Below are 19,817 nucleotides of genomic sequence, written 5' to 3' on the forward strand. Positions count from 1 at the left end.
TCAAGTTGACGACAATTTAAGAGTAAAAAGTAAAATGATAAAAATACTAAAAGTAGATAAAGGTGCATATTTACATAATTTGGGGAAAGAAAAATATCTCACAAAACTTGTTATCAAAGACAGAACTAATAAAGTTTCATAGAATAGAACAGATCACAGAAAAATTAATTTTGGCATATAAATATATAAATAAAATGCCATGAAGTGAGGAAAAGTATTTGACACAAAATGATATCCTTCATAAATGTTTTCTCCAAATCAATAGTAAAAAACTAACAACCAACAGAAAAATATACAATTCACAAAATAACAAATATAAATGGAACAGCACAAGAAAAATACCTCCATTTCACTAGTAATCCAAACACTGAAAAAAGTAAACAATGAAATATTTACCAGTTTGTGAAAATACTAGTGTAGTCAAAAGTACAAAAGAAGAAGCCCTCAACCTGCTGATCACAGTAATTAAAAGGTAAAAATCTTCAGAATTTGGCAATATATATGGAGAAACTTTAAAATGGGTGTAGCTTTCCGGTAATTCTACTCCTGCTAAATCATGATAAAAAATTTAGTCATTTAAAATTTAACCATCACAATGACCTAACACAAATTTAAATTAGAAAATAACTGAAATAATTAAACACAAGATAGCTAAATTAAGGTACTGTATACCCACAAAATGGAATACAGTGTAGTCATTAAAAATACTATCACAGAGTTAGATAGCCTCATCCACCAGAGGGCAGACAGCAGAAGCAAGAACTACCACAATCCTACAGCCTGTGGAACAAAAACCACATTCACAGAAAGATAGACAAGATGAAAAGGCAGAGGGCTATGTACCAGATGAAGGAAAAAGATAAAACCCGAGAAAAACAACTAAATGAAGTGGAGATAGGCAATCATCCAGAAAAAGAATTCAGAATAACGATAGTGAAGATGATCCAGGACCTTGGAAAAAGAATGGAGGCAAAGATCAAGAAGATTCAAGAAATGTTTAACAAAGATCTAGAAGAATTAAAGAACAAACAAACAGAGATGAACAATACAATAACTGAAATGAAAACTACACTAGAAGGAATCAATAGCAGAATAATTGAGACAGAAGAACGGATAAGTGACCTCGAAGACAGAATGGTGGAATTCACTGCTGCGGAACAAAATAAAGAAAAAAGAATGAAAATAAATGAAGACAGCCTAAGAGACCTCTGGGACAACATTAAATGCAACAACATTCGCATTAAAGGGGTCCCAGGAGGAGAAGAGAGAGAGAAAGGACCCGAGAAAATATCTGAAGAGATTATAGTCGAAAACGTCCTAACGTGGGAAAGGAAATAGCCACCCAAGCCCAGGAAGCGCAGCAAGTCCCATACAGGATAAACCCAAGGAGAAACACGCCGAGACACATAGTAATCAAATTGGCAAAAATTAAAGACAAAGAAAAATTATTGAAAGCAGCAAGCGAAAAACGACAAATAACATACAAGGGAACTCCCATAAGGTTAACAGCTGATTTCTCAGCAGAAACTCTACAAGCCAGAAGGGAGTGGCATGATATACTTAAAGTGATGAAAGGGAAGAACCTACAACCAAGATTACTCTACCCGGCAAGGATCTCATTCAGATTCGATGGAGAAATCAAAAACTTTACAGACAAGCAAAAGCTAAGAGAATTCAGCACCACCAAACCAGCTCTACAACAAATACTAAAGGAACCTCTCTAAGTGGGAAACACAAGAGAAGAAAAGTACCTACAAAAACAAACCCAAAACAATTAAGAAAATGGTCATAGGAACATACATATCGATAATTATCCTAAACGTAAATGGATTAAATGCTCCAACCAAAAGACACAGCCTTGCTGAATGGATACAAAAACAAGACCCATATATATGCTGTCTACAAGAGACCCACTTCAGACCTAGGGAGACATACAGACTGAAAGTGAGGGGATGGAAAAAGATATTCCATGCAAAGGGAAATCAAAAGAAAGCTGGAGTAGCTATACTCATATCAGATAAAATAGACTTTAAAATAAAGAATGTTACAAGAGACAAGGAAGGACACTACATAATCATCAAGGGATCAATCCAAGAAGAAGATATAACAATTATAAATATATATGCACCCAACATAGGAGCACCTCAATACATAAGGCAACTGCTAACAGCTATAAAAGAGGAAATCGACAGTAACACAATAATAGTGGGGGACTTTAACACCTCACTTACACCAATGGACAGATCATCCAAAATGAAAATAAATAAGGAAACAGAAGCTTTAAATGACACAATAGACCAGATAGATTTAATTGATATATATAGGACATTCCATCCAAAAACAGCAGATTACACGTTCTTCTCAAGTGCGCACGGAACATTCTCCAGGATAGATCACATCTTGGCTCACAAATCAAGCCTCAGTAAATGTAAGAAAATTGAAATCATATCAAGCATCTTTTCTGACCAGAACGCTATGAGATTAGCAATGAATTACAGGGAAAAAAACGTAAAACACACAAACACATGGAGGCTAAACAATACAGTACTAAATAACCAAGAGTTCACTGAAGAAATCAAAGAGGAAATCAAAAAATACCTAGAGACAAATGAAAATGAAAACACGACGATCTAAAACCTATGGGATGCAGCAAAAGCAGTTCTAAGAGGGAAGTTTATAGCTATACAAGCCTACCTCAAGAAATAAGAAAAATCTCAAATAAACAATGTAACCTTACACCTAAAGGAACTGGAAGAAGAACAAACAAAACCCAAAGTTAGCAGAAGGAAAGAAATCATAAAGATCAGAGCAGAAATAAATGAAATAGAAAAAAAAAGGCAAAGATCAATAAAACTAAAAGCTGGTTCTTTGGGAAGATAAACAAAATTGATCAACCATTAGGCAGACTCATCAAGAAAAAGAGGGAGAGGACTCAAATCAATAAAATCAGAAATGAAAGAGGAGAAGTTACAACAGACACCGTAGAAATACAAAGCCTCCTAAGAGACTGCTACAAGCAACTCTATGCCAATAAAATGGACAACCTGGAAGAAATGGACAAATTCTTAGAAAGGTATAACCGTCCAAGATTGAACCAGGAAGAAACAGAAAATATGAACAGACCAATCACAAGTAATGAAATTGAAACTGTGATTAAAATCTTCCAACAAACAAAAGTCCAGGACCAGATGGCTTCACAGGTGAATTCTATTAAACAGTTAGAGAACAGCTAACACCCATCCTTCTCAAACTCTTCCAAAAATTTGCAGAGGAAGGAACACTCCCAAACTCATTCTATGAGGCACCATCACCCTGATACCAGAACCAGACAAAGACACTACAAAAAAAGAAAATTACAGACCAATATCACTGATGAATATAGATGCAAAAATCCTCAACAAAATACTAGCAAACAGAATCCAACAACACATTAAAAGGATCATACACCACGACCAAGTGGGATTTATCCCAGGGATGCACAGATTCTTCAATATACGCAAATCAATCAATGTGATACACCATATTACCAAATTGAAGAATAAAAACCATATCTCAATAGATGCAGAAAAAGCTTTTGACACAATTCAACACCCATTTATGATAAAAACTGTCCCGAAGGTGGGCATAGAGGGAACCTACCACAACATAATATAGGCCATATACAACAAACTCACAGCAAACATCATTCTCAATGGTGAAAAACTGAAAGCATTTCCTCTAAGATCAGGAACGAGACAAGGATGTCCACTCTCACCACTATTATTCACCATAGTTTTGGAAGTCCTAGCCACGGCAATCAGAGAAGAAAAAGAAATAAAAGGAATACAAATTGGAAAAGAAGTAAAACTGTCACTGTTTGCAGATGACATGATACTATACACAGAGTATCGTAAAAATGTCACCAGAAAACTACTAGAGTTAATCAATGAATATGGTAAAGTTGCAGGATACAAAATTAATGCACAGAAATCTCTTGCATTCCTATACACTAATGATGAAAAATCTGAAAGAGAAATTAAGGAAACACTCCCATTTACCACTGCAACAAAAAGAATAAAATACCTAGGAATTGTAGGTATTTTACATACCTTTTGTCTCCCTAGGTAGGTCTTTTGCCTCCCTACCTAGGGAGACAAAAGACCTGTATGCAGAAAACTATAAGACACTGATGAAAGAAATTAAAGATGATACCAACAGATGGAGAGGTATACCATGTTCTTGGATTGGAAGAATCAATATTGTGAAAATGACTATGCTACCCAAAGCAATCTACAGATTCAATGTGATCCCTATCAAATTACCAATGGCATTTTTTACGGAACTAGAACAAATCATCTTAAAATTTGTATGGAGACACAAAAGACCCCGAATAGCCAAAGCAGTCTTGAGGGAAAAAAACAGAGCTGGAAGAATCAGACTCCTTGACTTCAGACTATACTACAAAGCTACAGTAATCAAGACAATATGGTACTGGCACAAAAACAGAAACATAGATCAATGGAACAAGATAGAAAGCCCAGAGATAAACCCACGCACCTATGGTCAACTAATCTATGACAAAGGAGGCAAAGATATACAATGGAGAAAAGACAGTCTCTTCAATAAGTGGTGCTGGGAAAACTGGACAGCTACATGTTAAAGAATGAAATTAGAACACTTCCTAACCCCATACACAAAAATAAACTCAAAATGGATTAAAGACCTAAATGTAAGACTGGACACTATAAAACTCTTAGAGGAAAACATAGGAAGAACATTCTTTGCCATAAATCACAGCAAGATCTTTTTTGATCCACCTCTTAGAGTAATGGAAATAAAAACAAAAATAAACAAATGGGACCTAATGAAACTTCAAAGCTTTTGCACAGCAAAGGAAACCATAGACAAGACGAAAAGACAGTCCTCAGAATGGGAGATAATATTTGCAAACGAATCAACGGACAAAGGATTAATCTCCAAAATATATAAACAGCTCATGCATCTCAATATTAAAGAAACAAACAACCCAATCCAAAAATGGGCAGAAGACCTAAATAGACATTTCTCCAAAGAAGACATACAGATGGCCAAGAAGCACATGAAAAGCTGCTCATCACTAATTATTAGAGAAATGCAAATCAAAACTACAATGAGGTATCATCTCACACCAGTTAGAATGGGCATCATCAGAAAATCTACAAACAACAAATGCTGGAGAGGGTGTGGAGAAAAGGGAACCCTCTTGTACTGCTGGTGGGAATGTAAACTGATACAGCCACTATGGAGAACAGTGTGGAGGTTCCTTACAAAACTAAAAATAGAATTACCATATGATCCAGCAATCCCACTACTGGGCATATACCCAAAGAAAACCATAATTCAAAAAGACACATGCAGCCCAATGTTCACTGCGGCACTATTTATAATAGCCAGGTCATGGAAGCAACCTAAATGCCCATCGACAGAGGAATGGATAAAGAAGATGTGGTACATATATACAATGGAATATTACTCAGCCATAAAAAGGAACAAAATTGAGTCATTTGTTGAGACGTGGATGGATCTAGAGACTGTCATACAGAGTGAAGTAAGTCAGAAAGAGAAAAACAAATACCATATATTAACGCATGTATGTGGAACCTAGAAAAATGGTACAAATGATCTGGTTTGCAGGGCAGAAGTTGAGACACAGACATAGAGAACAAACGTATGGACACCAAGGGGGAAAACCGCAGGGGGGGTGGGGATGGTGGTGTGCTGAATTGGGCGATTGGGATTGATATGTATACACTGATGCGTATAAAATTGATGACTAATAAGAACCTGCTGCATAAAAAAATAAACAAACAAATACTGTCACAGAAAAAAATGTTTTCAGTAGTTCAAAATATTTCCTGAGTACCTATCAGTGCAAGACACTGTTCTAGAACCTGGGAATATAATAGTTCGTAAGAAAAACAAGGCCCTGCCTTCAAAAAGCTTATAAATGCAAACAAATGATTAAGTAAGATAATTTCAGATAGTGATTTATGCTATTCACAAAATTATTATAAGGTAAAATATCTGTTCAATGAACAAACAGGGTAATCATGTTAGGGATGGAGGAAAATGTAACTGAAAAAGGATAAAGGCTTTCAGTGCACTGGAGAATATACAGAAACATTACCTGTCTTAATAGACGAGTACCCACTTTTAGTGATATTATTTATATCTTGAACCTGAAATATTTCATATTATACTGACTGGAAACATGGCATAGTGGTTAAAAGCATGGCCTCGCCTCCAGAGCTTGACAGCCTAGATTATTTGATCTTTCTCACCTTACTTTCCACATCTGCAAATCAGGGATAATAAAAGCAACCATCTCATAGAATTGTTTTTGAGGACTGTATGAGCTTAAAAATGTCAAGTGCTCATATAGCAACTGTTTACAAGTTATATTAGGGACACCTATTATTTCTATAAAGTCACTATAACCTTTTGACTATGATAGCTAAATCCCTCTGTCAGAAAGAGAAAGTGGGTGAGGCCAAGGTAATGGGATAGAATGTGACCAAGAGCAGTAGGGGGAACATTTCAGCTGAGACAGCCTCCAGGAAAGCCTCCAGGAAGGGGTGACAGCTACTCAGAGTTGAACCCTAGGAAGTCAGTCATGCCAAGATCTAGGGAAGGAACAGCTAAGTTTCTAAGGTGAGAATATAAAATTGAAAAAAATTTACAATGGATAAAATGAAAACTGTAGATTATAAATGTCAAGTAAAATAGTATCACAGTTTGCTTAAGATATATATACACATTTTATTTATATGTATAAAAATAAATGCTTAGATTTATAAAGCCAAGTTTTAATATTTCTTTAACCTGTTTTCCATTGGTTTTGGTCTTTGGTATGAATAACTATTACACTATTATGACTATTATTGTTCTAACATGTTATTTATTAACAAGGCCAAGGATACTGATTTATCCCCAGATAGCCAGTCACCTTTGCTGTGGTCTAATGTGACAATCACACTTGTCACTGTATCAATAGTGGTAAGATCTACCACTGCCTTAAAACCAGGTAAACAGAACAGGCATGACACAATAATCACATCATTGTACACATGCATCACTGTACATCATTACAAACTGAGTGGCATGGGTTTCCTTACCTTGGGCCATTGCTGTCTTTTCTCCTTGTTGAACAGTTGCCTTGCTCAGCTCTGGCTCGCTGATCTGTGAAATCATTTGTGTTCCTATCTACAATCTCTCCAGCATCAAGTGCTCTGTGGAGTCGATAGTTGACCATCTTCAGAACAATGAAAACAGCAGCTATCACAGGACAATAGACTGCTACTATAATCATGGAAGAAGGAAGGGCCTTAAAGAGAAAGAAAATGAAGATAGGAATTTTAAAATATTTTATACTTTATTCAATTAGAGAAATCTGTAACTAAAATAATAAACACACACATTCTCTCACAAAGCAACAATTGTGTTCCTAGCACTAAGTTGTAAAAGTATAAGACAGCACCACCCAATACAGTAGCCACTTGCTACATGTGGCTATTGAGCGCTTGAAATGTGGTTAGCTTGAATTGAGATGTGCATTAAGAATAAAATAACACTGGATTTTGAAAACTCAGTATGAAAAAAAGAATGCAAAATATCTCAATTTTTATACTGATTACACGTTGAAATATATTTAGATTATATTGGGTTAAATAAAATATATTACTAAAGTTAATTTCATCTGTTACTTTTATTTTTAATGTAGCTACTAGAAAAATTTTAAATTGCATATGTGGCTCACAATACATGTCCACTGGACAGCACTGTTACAAAGTCCCTGCCAAAAAGCCTACAATACAAGTAGAGAGTTAAGGCATCACATTATATAATATGTGAATAGACAGGGTTGTGATCCAAATACACGTAATCCCTGTTTATGTGCTCCCTGTAACTTTTTTTTTAGGATATAAACTTTGTGTTCTAGAAAATCCCAAGTTAAAACTGTTATGAGAATAACCTTAGAACTATGACTATAAAACCAGATAAGACATGGGGGGACATTCAAAATCCAAATGTTTTATTTTAAAATACTTAAATGTTTAAAATACTGAAAAATTGTAACCTGCCAAATAAAACGAATAAAAGAATACAAAATAGAATCAAGAATAAATAGATTTATTGAAATAAGTCAGAAGCACCCTGCGCTTGGGGACTGCACACCTATAATACCTGAGGATTCAGTGATGTGGACATGAGTCCGGGGCTGGCAGGCTGGAGAACACCCCACTTGGAAGGCATGACTCAGAGTCACTGTTAGCAGAGCCTATAAAACTACGCTCAAGTTATGCCCCTTTTCATGAGAAAAAAATCATCCCAGGTGTTTACAGCTCTAGATTTCACATGTTTTCATAAGATTCCACCTCAGTAATCTGAGAACATGGCTCTAAATTTACTTGGAAAGGTATCCTCAAATCGCTTGAGAAGGTGAAATTGAAAAGGTTCTAATGAACCAGGGAGGTTTCAAATACAGATATGATAAAAGTTTAAAAAATAAGACAGTTATTTGGGAGGTAGAGAGAGGGAAACAGTGTGGGTTGGAACTGGGAGGGGGGAAAAGAAAGTAAATCAAGCCTAAAGTTTAATACTTTTGGGTTGAGTGCAGGCATAATAGGTAAATATTTGGTATTTTTATTTTTATTTTTTAATTTTATTTATTTTTGGCTACATTGGGTCTTCATTGCTGTGCATGGGCTTTCTCTAGTTGCGGCGAGCGGGGGCTACTCTTCGTTGCGGTGCACGGGCTTCTCATTGTGGTGGCTTCTCTTGTCGCGGAGCACAGGCTCTAGGCACACAGACTTCAGTAGTTGTGGCTCATGGGCTCTAGAGCACAGGCTCAGTAGTTGTGGCGCACGGGCTTAGCTGCTCCGTGGCATGTGGGATCTTCCCAGACCAGGGATTGAACCCGTGTCCCCTACATTGGCAGGTGGATGCTTAACCACTGCACCACCAGGGAAATCCTATTTGGTATTTTTAAATGCTTAGATTAAGAAGCCCTTCATATTAGTGTATCTAAAAAATTACACTGGTGATTTCAATTTAAAATGTCATTGAATAACAGATCTAGGCTTATAAAATGTATTTAAAATCTTACAAAATCCATAAATATCAGGTTTAGAAGAGTTAAGTACTCCAAAAGATTTGTTAGATAATTTACATAATTTACTTAAAATAAATACTAAATTTATAAATGCAATTTAAATTCAAGGGATCTTAAGCTACATGAAAAAACCAAATCTCTTAAAAATGATTGTTAAAATGTGTTCAATTTGTAAAGAGTTGAGTTTAAAATTCTAAGTTAATTTACAGCTTTAATAAATCTAACATTCATTGCAAAAAAAAAAAAGAAAGTTCCCTGAATAACTTTTTCCAAACAGAAACACACACACACAAATTGACAAAAATTTCAAAGTAAACACGCACATAAATACATACAAACACATACACTGCTTAGAATATAGAAGTTCTGCATGATGCTGATTTCCATATGATATGTTCACTTAAGGACTGGAATTCTTGGAGATCATTTAGTTCAACACCCTCATTTCCAGACTAAAAACAGAGCTACCTTATGATCCAGCAATCCCACTCCTGAGCATATATCTGGAGAAAACCATAGTTCGGAAAAATACATGCACTCCAATGTTCACTGCAGCACTGTTTACAATAGCCAAGACATGGAAGCAACCTAAATGTCCATTGACAGATGAATGGATAAAGATGTGGTACATATATACAAGTAATATTGTACCTATATACAGTATTACTCAGCCTTTAAAAAGAATGAAATAATACCATTTGCAGCAACATGGGTGGACCTGGAGATTATCACACTAAGTGAAGTCAAACAGAGAAAGACAAATATCATATGACATCACTTATATGCTGAATCTAAAAAAAAAAAATGATACAAATGAACTTACTTACAAAACAGAAACAAACTCACAGACTTAGAAAACGAATTTATGGTTACCAGGGGGGAAGAGTGGGGTGGAGGGATAGATTGGGAGTTTGGGATTGACATGTACACACTGTTGTATTTAAAATAAAATGACTTTCCATGAAATTAATTAATTAATTCTTAGAAAGGTATAACCTTCCGAGACTGAACGAGGAAGAAACAGAAAATATGAACAGGCCAATCACAAGCAATGAAATTGAAACTGTGATTAAAAATCTTCCAACAAACAAAAGTCCAGGACCAGATGGCTTCACAGGTGAATTCTATCAAACATTTAGAGAAGAGCTAACACCTATCCTTCTCAAACTCTTCCAAAAAATTACAGAGGAAGGAACACTCCCAAACTCATTCTATGAGGCCACCATCACCCTGATACCAAAACCAGACAAAGACACTACAAAAAAAGAAAATTACAGACCGATATCACTGATGAATATAGATGCAAAAATCCTCAACAAAATACTAGCAAACAGAATCCAACAACACATTAAAAGGATCATACACCATGGCCAAGTGGGATTTATCCCAGGGATGCAAGGATTCTTCAATATACGCAATATACGCAAATCAATGTGATACACCATACTAACAAATTGAAGAAGAAAAACCATATGGTCATCTCAATAGATGCAGAAAAAGCTTTTGACACAATTCAACACCCATTTATGATAAAAACTCTCCAGAAAGTGGGCATAGAGGGAACCTACCTCAACATAATAAAGGCCATATATGACAAACCCACAGCAAACATCATTCTCAATGGTGAAAATCTGGAAGCATTTCCTCTAAGATCAGGAACGAGACAAGGATGTCCACTCTCACCATTATTATTCAACATAGTTCTGGAAGTCTTAGCCACGGCAATCAGAGAAGAAAAAGAAATAAAAGGAATACAAATTGGAAAAGAAGAAGTAAAACTGTCACTGTTTGCGGATGACATGATATTATACATAGAGAATCCTAAAACTGCCACCAGAAAACTGCTAGAGCTAATTAATGAATATGGTAAAGTTGCAGGATACAAAATTAATGCACAGAAATCTCTTGCATTCCTATACACTAATGATGAAAAATCTGAAAGAGAAATTATGGAAACACTCCCATTTACCATTGCAACAAAAAGAATAAAATACCTAGGAATAAACCTACCTAGGGAGACAAAAGACCTGTATGCAGAAAACTATAAGACACTGATGAAAGAAATTAAAGATGATACCAACAGATGGAGAGATATACCATGTTCTTGGATTGGAAGAATCAATATTGTGAAAATGACTATACTACCCAAAGCAATCTACAGATTCAATGTGATCCCTATCAAATTACCAATGGCATTTTTTACGGAACTAGAACAAATCATCTTAAAATTTGTATGGAGACACAAAAGACCCCGAATAGCCAAAGCAGTCTTGAGGGAAAAAAACGGAGCTGGAGGAATCAGACTCCCTGACTTCAGACTATACTACAAACCTACAGTAATCAAGACAATATGGTACTGGCACAAAAACAGAAACATAGATCAATGGAACAAGATAGAAAGCCCAGAGGTAAACCCACGCACCTATGGTCAACTAATCTATGACAAAGGAGGCAAAGATATACAATGGAGAAAAGACAGTCTCTTCAATAAGTGGTGCTGGGAAAACTGGACAGCTACATGTAAAAGAATGAAATTAGAATACTCCCTAACCCCATACACAAAAATAAACTCAAAATGGATTTGAGACCTAAATGTAAGACCGGACACTATAAAACTCTTAGAGGAAAACATAGGAAGAACACTCTTTGACATAAGTCACAGCAAGATCTTTTTTGATCCACCTCCTAGAGTAATGGAAATAAAAACAAAAATAAACAAATGGGACCTAATGAAACTTCAAAGCTTTTGCACAGCAAAGGAAACCATAAACAAGACGAAAAGACAACCCTCAGAATGGGAGAAAATATTTGCAAACGAATCAACGGACAAAGGATTAATCTCCAAAATATATAAACAGCTCATTCAGCTCAATATTAAAGAAACAAACACCCCAATCCAAAAATGGGCAGAAGACCTAAATAGACATTTCTCCAAAGAAGACATACAGATGGCCACGAAGCACATGAAAAGATGCTCAACATCACTAATTATTAGAGAAATGCAAATCAAAACTACCATGAGGTATCACCTCACACCAGTTAGAATGGGCATCATCAGAAAATCTACAAACAACAAATGCTGGAGAGGGTGTGGAGAAAAGGGAACCCTCTTGCACTGTTGGTGGGAATGTAAATTGATACAGCCACTATGGAGAACAATATGGAGGTTCCTTAAAAAACTAAAAATAGAATTGCCATATGACCCAGCAATCCCACTACTGGGCATATACCCAGAGAAAACCGTAATTCAAAAAGACACATGCACCCGAATGTTCATTGCAGCACTGTTTACAATAGCCAGGTCATGGAAGCAACCTAAATGCCCATCAACAGACGAATGGATAAAGAAGATGTGGTACATATATACAATGGAATATTACTCAGCCATAAAAAGGAACGAAATTGAGTCATTTGTTGAGACGTGGATGGATCTAGAGACTGTCATACAGAGTGAAGTAAGTCAGAAAGAGAAAAACAAATATCGTATATTAACGCATGTATGTGGAACCTAGAAAAATGGTACAGATGAGCCAGTTTGCACGGTAGAGGTTGAGACACAGATGTAGAGAACGGACATATGGACACCAAGGGGGGAAAATTGCGGTGGGGTGGGGATGGTGGTGTGCTGAATTGGGCGATTGGGATTGACATGTATACACTGATGTGTATAAAATTGATGCCTAATAAGAACCTGCAGTATAAAAAAACAAACAAACAAAACAACTAATACTAAACTTTCATTGGGTTATTTGTATGGAAATATGTTAATATAAATGTTTCAGACATTACATGAAATTTCTAAAAATCTTATATGTTCTGGTATAATGTTATAAGTCATAATGCTAGTTATTACCTTAAAATGTATATCTCAGAAATAACTAATTTTCTTGTCAACTGCATTGTTATGAACTTTCATCAAATTTTTAACTGTGGTCATTTTTAAGTCTTTTGTCATTTACAGACAGTTCTGTGTGTACTCTGATGCTTTTGCAAATATGTTCCTATAAAAGGGTTTCATCTTTAAGAAATTCATGGAAAAGACTCTGACAAGTACAGGTTTCTAGTAACTGACTGTACTGCTGAACTGAATGAATAAGCATTTTCAGAACTCTAATGAAAAACTGATGAACTCATAAAAGTGCTAACAAAAGATCAAGATGAAAAAAAAAAAATTAATTACATGGGACTGAGTGAACTGATGAGGATGAGTATAATTTTTGTGACTTTCTGTCTGAATTAAAAAAAAAAAAATCCAACAAGGACTCAGAGGCAAAGAATATACAAATCAATTTTCACTGCAAAGTAAAGGAGCTGTTACAGTGGAGGATTACTGGACTGAATGTCAATATTATGACATAGTATGAGTGTGTTTCATGTTTGGTAATTGCAATCATTGTTGTTTTTGTTGTGGTCATCCATGTACAATGCTTGGTGTCAGTCTATCTATCTCTTGTAAAAATAAAATACAGTGTGTGTGTGTGTGAAAAAAATAAATAAATAAATAAAATAAAATAAAATAAAATAAAATAAAATAAAATAAAATAAAATGACTTTCCATGAAATTAATTAATTAATTTAAAAACACGTATCATTGTATATAGGAATATGTATATATTTATATATGTATGTGTGTATATATAATATGTATATTATATAAAGAATAAATATAAAGAATTCCTTCAAAATCAATAACAAAGAGGCAGACCAATGAAAATAAAGGACAATAGAGAGAACTTACACAGAAAAATATAAATAGCCAATAAAAACAACATGAAAACATGTTCAACTTCATCAGTAATGAGCAAAATACAATGTAAAACCTCAACAATGTTATCATTAACACCCATCTTAATGAACAAAAATTAAGAAATCAGACAAAATTAAGTATGGACAACCAGACCTCTTAAACTGCTAGTAGACATATAAATTGATAGATACATCACCCAAGATCCAGCAATTTCTCTCATAAGCATAAAAATGAAAGAAACTCTTACACTCGCAGCATAAGACTTTTACCAAAAACTGGGGGCGGGGGGGGACCTCAATTGAAAATCAACAGGAAAATGGAAAATGACAGACTAGTTACCAATGTAATATAACAGTAAAAACTACAGCTACGTGCAGCAACATTAACTGTACATATACAATATGTGTTGTATTCCAAATGTAAACTTACGTTTTACTGTATTTTCTTGATTTTTTGATAATAAGCATGTATTTCTTTTAGAGTTAGAAAAAAGAGCTAAAATTTTAATAGTGATAAAAAGGTTTTCATATTAGAAAAAGAGTATATTAGCTTTCATCTTTTACAAAGACATGATCTACATTCTTCTCATTAATGGATGACTTATCAATAGGTCAAGTTCCACATCAAGGCAGTTTGTCACCTTACTCCTTACTTGCAAGAAGTTAAAAAAAAAATCTTAACTCTCAGTTATACATCCCTGAATGGCAGGAAGTGTTAACAGCTGTCAGAGAGCTCTAGATATTCAGATCAAACATAGCCCCCAAAACTGTAGTAAGTCTCCTTACTAAGAACTGTGTTAGATACTTTACATAAGATCATCCCTCTTAGAAGCTGGATGAATAGAAATGTAAATTAAAACTACAATTAAATATTACCACATACCCATTAGGATGGCTACTATCAATTAACCAGAAAAAAAAAAAAGGACAGAAAATAACAAGTGTTGGCATGGGTGTGGAGAAATTGGAACCTCTGTACGCTGTTGGTGGGAAAGTAAAATGATGCAGCCTCTATGAAAACAGTATGGTGGTTCCTCAAAAATATTAAAAATAGAATTACCATAAGATCTAGCAATTCCACTTCTGGGTATTTATTCAAAAGAATAAATCGAATCTTGAATAAACTGCAGGATCTCGAAAAGATATCTGGACATTCATGTACACAGCAGCATTATGCACAATAGCCAAGAGATGGAAGCAATGCAGTGTCTATGAATGGATGAACAGATAAACAAAATGTGGTCTATATGTATGATGCATTATTCAGCATTAAAAGGAATGAACTCCTGTCGCATGCTGCTGCATGAAGGAACCTTGAGAACAGTATGCTAAGTGAAATAAGCCAGTAACAAAAAGGCAAAATACTGGATGATTCCACTTATATGAGGTATCTAAAGTAGTCAAATTCATAGAAATAGAAAGCAGAATGATGGCTGCCATGGGCTAGTGGGAGAGAGAGTCAAGAGTTGTTGTTTAATGGGTGTAGAGTTTCAGTTTTTGCAGAATGACAAGGTCCTGGAAATCCATTCCACAACAATGTAAATATACTTAACACTACTGAACAGAACACTTAAAAATGTGTTAAAATGGTAAATTTTATGTTACGTGTTTTTTACTACAATTTAAAAAGTTAGACGGACAAATGTTTCACTCTTTTCTCTCTGGTGAGGAAAGAAAGTCAAATGTTGAGAAACAAGCTAGGAGACTGAGCCATTTACACCACTTCTTAAATTCTGACAGTTTATCCTGAACGTTAAAAAGTTGTGTTATTTCAGCCAGGAGTGATAGGTTCAAGCTATTCAAGACGCCAAATATATTTCTGATAGGACTCTTGAGAAAGCCACTTGGAATCACAGAAATGGTCATACCGGAATTAACAGTGCCATGAAGTAAATTTATCTTACATTTATCTTATCTTACATTTCATTTCAAAACTCAAGTGAATAATTCTCCCCTATGGCAGGCACACTGCATGGCAGAAAAGCTATCTTTTATACAATGGTCATTTCATTGTGCAGCAATGTAAAGACATTATGTTCACTGTCTATGCTTTGTGGTGGAATCTTAATTTTCTCTATTTTCTACACCACTGAGTCGAGATCTGAAGCATACTGTTAACAAATGCGTATCCTTCCTTAATATATTTGTAGCTGTTCTCAATTAGAACTGATTTCAATGCATCTTTTCCAGTTCATGTTACAATACCTAGTGCCAACTAACATACTTAGATATCAACTAACATCTAACACTTAGTGAACACCACGTGCTAGGCACGTTTCTACGTGCTTTATGTATATTAACTCATTTAACCCTCACAATCACCTCATGAAGTCAGCACTATCATTCTTCCCATTTTACAAATTTAGAAACTGAGGCACAAAGAGGTAAGTAACTTGCTCAAGGTCTCAGAATGAGACGTTAAGGAGCAGTTTGCCTCCAGAGTCCTTGCTCTTCATCATGATACCTAATTGTCTCTAAATCAGGGGTTGGCAGACTTTGTCTGTTTGAAACAAAAAATATTTCACAGTTTGCAGGTCATATGATCTGTCATAACCACTCAACTCTGCTGTTGTAGTCTGAAAGCAGCTATAGGCAGCATACATGAACGTGAACATGAACATGGTGCTTTCCAATAAAACTCTATGGACACTTTGTAGACACTGAAGTTTGAAATTCATTTAATTTTTACATAGCATGAAGTATTACTCTTATTTTGATTTTTTTCCAACCACTAAAAACTGTAAAGACCATCCTTACTTAGCTCATGGGCCATACAAAATGGGCCGTAGTTTATTGATACCTGCTCTAAATCAAAGTTTATTTTCTTCTCTCACCAGTAAGATATCATCACCAAACAAAAGATCATCAAGCACTTCCCCCTCATATGTCAAGTACAAATCTATCATCTCCAACATCCCCAGTTTCATCCAACTATGAAGCAAAGTAACTGCTAGCAAACATAGGCCAGTAATTGCTCTTCCCTTTCAGTGAGAAAGTCTATCAATTTACACAGAAAGCATTGGTTTGGGATTATCAAGGAAAATTCCACTGGTTCCACAGAAATCACTGGAAAAATGAGAAAAACAATGGCTTTCAGAAACTATTTGACAAAGTTTCATGAAAAGAAACTAACTAGGGACGAGGGACAGAGGGTCTCTCTGTACTATGAAGGAAAACTTCCGACGCAAACACGAAGACTGAACCTCACTGTCTCTAAAATAGTAGATTAACTGTTAAGAGAGTCGTAGAAGGGACTTCCCTGGTTAGGACTCCATGCTCTCACTGCTGAGGGCCTGCGTTCAATGCCTGGTTGGGGAGCTAAGATCCCACAAGCCGTGTGGCACAGCCAAAAGAAAAGAAAAACAAAACAGAATCGTAGAAGTGAAAAAACAAATTTAGGTCAGCCTTTCAAAACAAATAGATAGCAAGAAGGTCACGTTTCTACACATCTCCTTTAATTAGATATTTTTCCTCAAAATGTTTAGCCATAAATTTGTAATTAATAAATACAACTGTCATTCCCCTGAGGCCTTTCTTTGCTGCCTTACGATAAACCATAGTTCGATATACAGCTATAAGAAAAAACTGAGTAACAGTTTTGCTTCCAAGTTCAAAACACTAAATTCATTCAGATTATTCCTTTTAAGTCCAAGCTTCTCTCCTTGTGTGGTTTGGGATCACTGAATGCTGCCAACTACCAAGGTAGTTGGTGCTTTTACTGAGCTACAACATAAACAATCACTGAGATATTTAGACAGAAAAACTGAACTTAAATTTTTCTTAGCTTTTTTTTTTTTTAATTTTATTTATTTATTTATTTATTTTTGGCTGTGTTGGGTCTTCATTTCTGTGCGAGGGCTTTCTCTAGTTGCGGCAAGTGGGGGCCACTCTTGATCGCAGTGCGCGGGCCTCTCACCGTCGCGGCCTCTCTTGTTGCGGAGCACAGGCTCCAGACGCGCAGGCTCAGCAATTGTGGCTCATGGTCCCAGCTGCTCCGCGGCATGTGGGATCCTCCCAGACCAGGGCTCGAACCCGCGTCCCCTGCACCGGCAGGCAGACTCCCAACCACTGCGCCACCAGGGAAGCCCCTTTTCTTAGCTGTAAAGTCCTGTCTGCTCTGTAAACATGTAATAGAAAAGGAAGTAAAAATAAAATGATAGCCGGGCTTCCCTGGTGGCGCAGTGGTTGAGAATCTGCCAACGCAGGGGACACGGGTTCGAGCCTTGGTCTGGGAAGACCCCACATGCCACGGAGCAACTCGGCCCGTGAGCCACAACTACTGAGCCTGCGCGTCTGGAGCCTGTGCCCCGCAACGAGAGGCCACGACAGTGAAAGGCCCGCGCACCGCGATGAAGAGTGGCCCCCACTTGCCGCAACTAGAGAAAGTCCTCGCACAGAAACAAAGACCCAACACAGCCAAAAATAAATACAAATAAAAATAAATAAATTTATTTAAAAAAAAATGATAGCCAAAAAAATCTGGTAAATGAAAACAAAAATTAGCAGAATTTGAAAGCAGTATGCCTTATGCCCTGGGGATGGGACAGGGAACCACAGATACTTACTAATCCTGTCCTAAATTATAAATTCCATCCATCAATAATATCCCGACTAACTTTTTAAAAAACTTTTTCAGAGGAAAAACTAGACGTCGGATAACAAGGGTACTGCCTTCCTTCCACAGTCTACCCCCAAATGCATCAGGCCTATGGCTATTCTGCTGGGCACAAATGGCCAACCGGGCAAAGAATTAAGAACCAGTCTTCATAAAGCTATATACCAAGATAGCCAATTGGCCCTGGGTTCTAGCTTTTCTACTGGTATACCTGAAGCTGTGGGAACACCTGTACTTCCTCATCCTGATGGAAAATCCCTTCTGCCTTATTCACAAAAAAGATAAATGCATAAGCTAATTCCTGCAAATTGCAGAATTCAGTTCCATATCTGTACCCCCTTTCATTTCTGGCCAACAGAGAGAATGCTGGGGGAAAAGGGAGGGAGAAGGTCTTAGTAACCAAATATTGCCTATAAATTGTAGACAATGACTATTAATTAGGGGTAAAGAAAGAGGTTGGATCAGAAAGAAAAGGACTGTTTTTAAACCTTAGGGTTTTCGTATGCAGGCTGCCCCCAAAGGACTTAGGAAAGCCCTTGTGTCACAACCCTAACTCTAGGGATTCGGCCCTCGTCACAGCCCCCTTCGGGGGTTGACGATAAGCACCGCAGGTAAATACTTCCTTTCAGAGGACGGGCTGCAAAAGAAAAAGAAACTACTCCCAATGTCAGGATTCAGGCATACTTGCCCATAGGAAAAAAACCCAAAATATAACTTCCTAGAATTCCAACTACATAGGGAGTCAAATTAATTTCAGCAGGCCAGCTGAGAACCTCGAACAAACTCAGAATACATTTTCCCCAAAGGCACTGGTTTACAAGTGACTACTGGAACTTGAGCCTATCCATATTTCTGCAGAAGTCTGAATTTTATCTACGTACTATTTTAATACAATCATTAAAAATACTAGATATTTTTCTGTTTATATTTGCATTTTATGTCACTCTAAAACATATATTTGTATTTACATTTTTATCTACAGTAGAATGTTCTTTGTAGGAAAGCAACATTCAAAAATACATATTAACAAGCTGCAAAGAGACCAAAGTAATATAGTACATACAACTCATCACCAATAATACGTGTTAGGAGCTAAAGATAGCCAGGATAGGCATATATAAAACATAAATGAGAAGTCAGGGCACAAATGTGAAAAATAAGGGAGGGAATAAGAGTCCTAAGAAATAAAAGCAAGGATGTATACTGATGAACTAAAGTTATCTCCTATACTTTATAGGAATTTTCCTATACTTTTAATTTTCCCAACAAGGAAAGAAAGGGCTTTTAGACAATCTGAATCTGTAAATTTTGGTGAAAGTCAATGTC

General features: G+C 36.1%; 1 protein-coding gene across 5 annotated transcripts in view; it reads right to left on the bottom strand.

The window, feature by feature from the left end:
* The window catches only part of PCNX1 (pecanex 1), a gene marked incomplete at its 5' end in the record, with an annotated part of 167,233 nt that overhangs the window by 126,222 nt on the left and 21,194 nt on the right, over positions 1–19,817 (bottom strand). For all 5 annotated transcript variants that reach the window (XR_014242369.1, XM_082384310.1, XM_082384309.1 and 2 more), the window contains one exon: positions 7,134–7,342. Coding sequence is in view for 4 of the 5 variants with exons in the window: in XM_082384310.1 (XP_082240436.1) it covers positions 7,134–7,342 (209 nt within the window). The remainder of the gene's footprint in view (positions 1–7,133; positions 7,343–19,817) is intronic.

Source organism: Balaenoptera borealis, assembly GCF_965194805.1.
Source record: "Balaenoptera borealis genome assembly, chromosome: 3".
NCBI lineage: Eukaryota > Metazoa > Chordata > Mammalia > Artiodactyla > Balaenopteridae > Balaenoptera > Balaenoptera borealis.